Below are 5277 nucleotides of genomic sequence, written 5' to 3'. Positions count from 1 at the left end.
CAGCAGCTAGGCTTTCAGGGTCATCGGGTCTCAGTGGAAGCTATATCTGTGTGATATAGTATATGAGCATAGTATTAATATTGAACCTTTCTTATATTGCTATTAATAAAAAATATATTACAGGTATTAATTTTAGTATTAATGTTAGTATAAGTGTTTAACTTTCTGGAATTAAAGGTCATAATTGAATTTCAGTTTATATCCACATGGTCCATGTCCGGGTTGGATCTTGACACAAACCAAATTTCTGTGTTTCATGTCATGTTCAAAATCTTAAATGTAACCCTAGAAAGATGGGTGGAGCCTTACAACTGGCAGTTTGAACAAAAGGTCAAATTGGTGAACCCAATCCTTTGTGTTGAATTTCTAATATTCAAAAATATTTCTGTGTGATAAAAGTTCTCTCGAAGAGCCATAACCTTTAATAATGCATGATGCAGTACTGTAATATGGTAGGAAGGCACCACAACTCAAGCAAAGAATTTTCAGTAGCATCTTCCTCTTTGGTTCCGGGATGATGACGGCTTAAATTCAATACCACCAGAACAGGACTGCTATTTGGCACTTGTGCAAATATAATCAGATGAATACGCTAAATACTTTCCTTTGACAGGAATAAAGGTGAATGAGGAATATGTGATCATATAAGGTATTTATTGTCAGACAACAGGATGTGATCATACTGAATGAACACCATAGCTGATTTTTTGTGTAAAACTTACATCCACTTCAGAACTATACACATTCTTTTATAAAAGTGAAAGAGGAAGATTCACGCTGTTAACATTTTAACATCATTTTCACCTTCCACTCCTTCCTGTGACTTGGACGCTGACCACTCTGACAACATCATCTGTATTTTCCTTGGGCACCACACAAACTCATCTTTACGGTCATAATTCAAGTAGGCGAACTTGATGAGACTCCTGCGCTGATTCTTGTCGAGCACGGCAAACACAAAGTAGTTGAGGACACTGTCTTTGACGTCTGGAAGTTGTCCGTGGACGAGTGTCTCCTTCAGGAAGAAGTGGACCAGGGGGGCTTGGTAATGGCGGAACCCCAGGGTTCCCAGGCACTTCAGGATGCGGGTGATGCGCAGGTTGTTGTGAGTGCGACTGTCGATGACAAACATGCAAATGAAGGGTCACTTGGATTTACATTCATAGAACTATATGCTTCTTATTATTATTGTCTGAGATATATTTTACTTGTTCAGGTTGCAGAATCGGTCTTTCCAGTTTGAGGCTCTCCTGACTTGGCCTGTGTTCTTATCACACAACTCGATGCCATAGAAGTCCAACATGAGCTCATATGACTTAAGCAGATTTTCCTTCGCAGTGTCATTTCTGAGAAAATCCTACAGGGAAGGTAGAACTGCTGTGAGAACATTGGAGGCAAATTCTTTACAAATTTCAAAGTGGTAACTTTTAGCAGCTGACCTCAATTTCTTCTCTTGTCAGTATACTGGCATCATGGTTCATGCCTGGTTCCTGCAGTGGGAACAACCTTAGACAGAAAAACGTTATTATAAATTTCATAAACAAGAGCTGAAAATGTTACATCTCATCTTTGGTGTCTCGAGTAACTTACCATTGAATGTAAGTGTGTACATACTCCAGTTTGTTGTAGTTTCCAAACCACTCACTATGGAAATCTTGTATGTAGATACCTCATGAATGGAAATGCAGAAGTAAAGTGATTTGGATTTATATACACTGTATTTCAAGATAGTCTCACAGATAACGATTAAAATTAATAACTGACAAAAACACTTGTTGATGCAGACTTAAAAATAAATCACAATATATAATGTAAGTTAAAGGCTTACCATCAGGTAAAGAGGGTTTGTTTCCAAGGTAGAACTCCAGATTAGGATTGTCATCCTGCTCAACAAAAGAGATTGGAAATGAATACTGCAGCTGAACAGAGATATTTTTATTTTGTTTCTAACTAGAACACCAAGGCCCAACAGTCTCCTTACATTCAATCAAGCTGTAACAAATTTCACAAACTCCTACATATCAGTTCCCTTGATATGCCTAATAATTTTCATCAAGATCCATCAATTATTACCGAGAAAACTGCAAAAATGTTTGAAAAATCCCTCTCTCACAATGTTAAAGAAAGTGATAAAAACAAATCCTGAATTTAGAGGGTTCTTACAAAGAAACAAACACACCAACCAACAAACCAACGGACAGGTGTGTGTGAGGTGTACTCACAGAGGCCATGTTCTGGTTCCAGCCCTGCATCCTGATCTGAGACTGTGAGGAAATATAAAGAGAAAAATTGTGGGCATAACGTATAATTAAATGTGTATGAGACCTGTGTGTGTGTGTGTGTGTGTGTGTGTGTGTGTGTGTGTGTGTGTGTGTGTGTGTAAAACCTACAGGGTAGTCGTGCCTGTAGTTGTGCATGTCTCTCGCAGCATTTTCAAATCTGCTAAATTTGTACTGGCACATGGACAATAAGTGAAAGTTAGTTTATATTTACGACATTAATGGATTATAGAAATACTAACAATAAACATAAACATTGACAATACACTTGACACAACAGATGGTGAAAACTGAAACTGAAACTCGCCAGGTATCTAGAGTTAAAATGAACATCCTGCCCAGTATTAATTATGTTGGGTCAATGCTACCTCACATTTTGTGTATGCGTGTTTTCTTGTACTTTCATATTTCTTTAATAAATGAAAACATTTGATCACAAAAAACATGGGTGAGGTGTACTCACAGAGGACATGCCCTGGTTCCAATGTTGCATCCTGATCTGAGACTGAGGAAACATAAAAGAAAATTGTGGGAATAACATATAATTAAATGTGTATGAGACCTGTGTGTGTGTGTGTGTGTGTGTGTGTGTGTGTGTGTGTGTGTGTGTGTGTGTGTGTGTGTGTGTGTGTGTGTGTGTGTGTGTGTGTTAGGGCTGTAAGGGTTCTCCACGTTAATCCACGCTTCTGTTCATGTCTGTCTTCTCTTTCTTTTCTTTTTTCAATTTGCACTATGGCATTCTTGCTCTTATTAAATATTATTAAAACATCCTTAAGAGGTGACAGAGAAGTTTCACATCACTCTTGTTCATGGTGACCTCCACTGTCTGTGTGTCACATTTCAGAAGATTTGACTGTAGAATTCTTTTGGAAATTAAAGGGAAAATCAGCTCAGTTTTCAAATATTAAATACTATTATAAAAGGATCCTTAAGAGGTGACAAATCATTTTCATCTCTCTCTCAAATAAGCTCAATTTTTATTATGACACTCAAATCGCTCTCTTTTTTAAATATTACAAAAAATGTCCTCACTCTTTGAGTAATGAATGCCATCCCTTTAATTTTCTCAAACTTTCTACAGTCAAATCTTCTGGAACTTGACATACAGACAGTGGAGGTCACCGTGAACAAGAGACAGGTGAAACTTCTGAGTCACCTCTTCAGGATGTTTAAATCCAACAAGTTGTGTGAAACTTTACTTTCGGCCTTGTTTCCGCTCCACGCGCCGGTACCGTAACGCCAACATGGGCTATGAAGACCATCATTTACCCCCGAACCCCGACATTCAACGGGTACAACAACAAGCGGAGAAAGCAGAATCGCGGGCTGACCGGCGCGGAGAAATGCGCGTCCCGTGTGAACAGCCAGGCGGCTGCGCGCTTGAGAATGGCGCTTCCGCGTCCGGTGTAAACCCGGCGTAACGCCACGCGCTGATGTGATGAGTTCTAACAAACAAACAAACAATCACGGGACCTGAGGTGAACTCACAGACGCTGCTGGTCTCTCCTCAGTCTGCTCTGTTTCCCAGGTGGAATCATAACCACAGTACAACTCATCCGTGTTGTCAACTCTGTACTGCTCACTGTCACACTCTTCATCCTCCTGCTCCTCCTGCTCCTCCTGCTGCTCCTCCTGCTCCTCCTCCTGCTCCCGGTCTTCTCCGGGGACCCTCAGCTTGGCCTCACGTTGACCCTCTGAGCCCTGACACTCCTCGGGCCTCTCTTGCAGACCTGCCTCACACAGCAGGTCTGCCTGTTGGCTGGGCAGCTGTGGCTCGTCTCCGCCGCGGCGCTCCCCCGTCCAGCCTGTCTCTAAGCGCAGGTACCTGGTTATAGGAGCAAACAGCCTGCGGATGAACAAGGTCCGGCGCCACAGCCAGGCCACCACCGGACACAGTGTGTCCCGAACCAACCAGGACATGGTGACACGAATTCTCCTCCTGAAGCGACCAGACCCACGCCTCGCGTCTGAAGTGGAAGTTCGTTTCACTTTCATTTTTCACTCCAGGAGAAAGAAAGTTTGATAAAAGCTGATGTTGACGCCCACTGAGAGAAGCAGGTTCATGATTTGAGTAGAACGCATGAAGCTGTTTGCAGCTATTGAGGTTTAAGTGACACAAACAGAAACAGACCACCTCCCTCATGCTTTAACATGTGAAAGGATATATTGGATTATTTTATTAGTTTTATTAGGTTTTATTCTCAGGTCACGGAAACTGCTCAGAGTCCTAATGCAGACCCGGTATCAACTTCATCATGTAAAATCTCACAAGTGCAGCCTTTATATAAACACCAAGATAATTCATATATACACACTATTCATTTTGGATATGTCATTTAGGAGCCGGAGTCAGAGAAAAGGGCAGATTTCACTGTTCATAGAACAAATGGGGAAGTTATGTGTCACTTCAAATCTATAGTGATTTTTTAGGTGTCTTTCAAATTTCTTTTCACCTTCTCAAATTGATGGATAAATGATTCGATGTCGGGCTGCCAAGATTTAGATAAAAGTGTTTGGTTTATTTTCAAGGATTCTATCTAGAATTGCTTTAAGCCGAGCGCATACCTCGGTCCCCACTAAGTTCAGTCAAGCTGCGCCGAATTTCACACACTCGAAGATATCAGTTCTCTAAATGTGACGGATTTATTTCATCAATATCCCTTAATTATTTACCCGGGAAATCAGTGAACATGCTGTGAAGTACAAAAAATGTTCCTGGATCCACAACCTAATCCGGATCCACCCCAAAATTGACCCATATTGAAACCTACTACCAAGCTTTGTGGAAATCAGTTTATTTGTTTGCGTGTGATCTTGCTTACAAACAAAGAAACAAAAAGACTGGGTTGAAAACGTAGCCTCCATGGTGGAGTTAATTTAGAGTGGGAAATCCCAACCTTCCAAATGTTCAAATCCAGTGTTTTTATTATTCTGATTGAGTTGTTGTCTCCATGCAACCATCACCTCTGGGTATAGACAATATAATGTGAATTTATCC

General features: G+C 40.8%; 1 protein-coding gene across 1 annotated transcript; it reads right to left on the bottom strand.

The window, feature by feature from the left end:
• Positions 1-772: 772 nt before the first annotated feature.
• LOC117762127 (opioid growth factor receptor-like) lies at positions 773-4290 on the bottom strand. Its single transcript, XM_034586606.1, has 9 exons — positions 3768-4290; positions 2743-2784; positions 2391-2453; positions 2223-2264; positions 1829-1883; positions 1591-1669; positions 1440-1506; positions 1209-1357; positions 773-1115 (listed from the first exon to the last, which is right to left on the bottom strand). Exons 1-9 carry the CDS (start codon positions 4272-4274, stop codon positions 773-775), a joined length of 1347 nt encoding a protein of 448 aa, XP_034442497.1. The 5' UTR covers positions 4275-4290.
• Positions 4291-5277: the final 987 nt, after the last annotated feature.

The sequence above is a fragment of the Hippoglossus hippoglossus genome, chromosome 5 (assembly GCF_009819705.1).
Source record: "Hippoglossus hippoglossus isolate fHipHip1 chromosome 5, fHipHip1.pri, whole genome shotgun sequence".
Lineage (NCBI taxonomy): Eukaryota > Metazoa > Chordata > Actinopteri > Pleuronectiformes > Pleuronectidae > Hippoglossus > Hippoglossus hippoglossus.
This window is presented reverse-complemented; position numbering and strand designations above follow the sequence as displayed.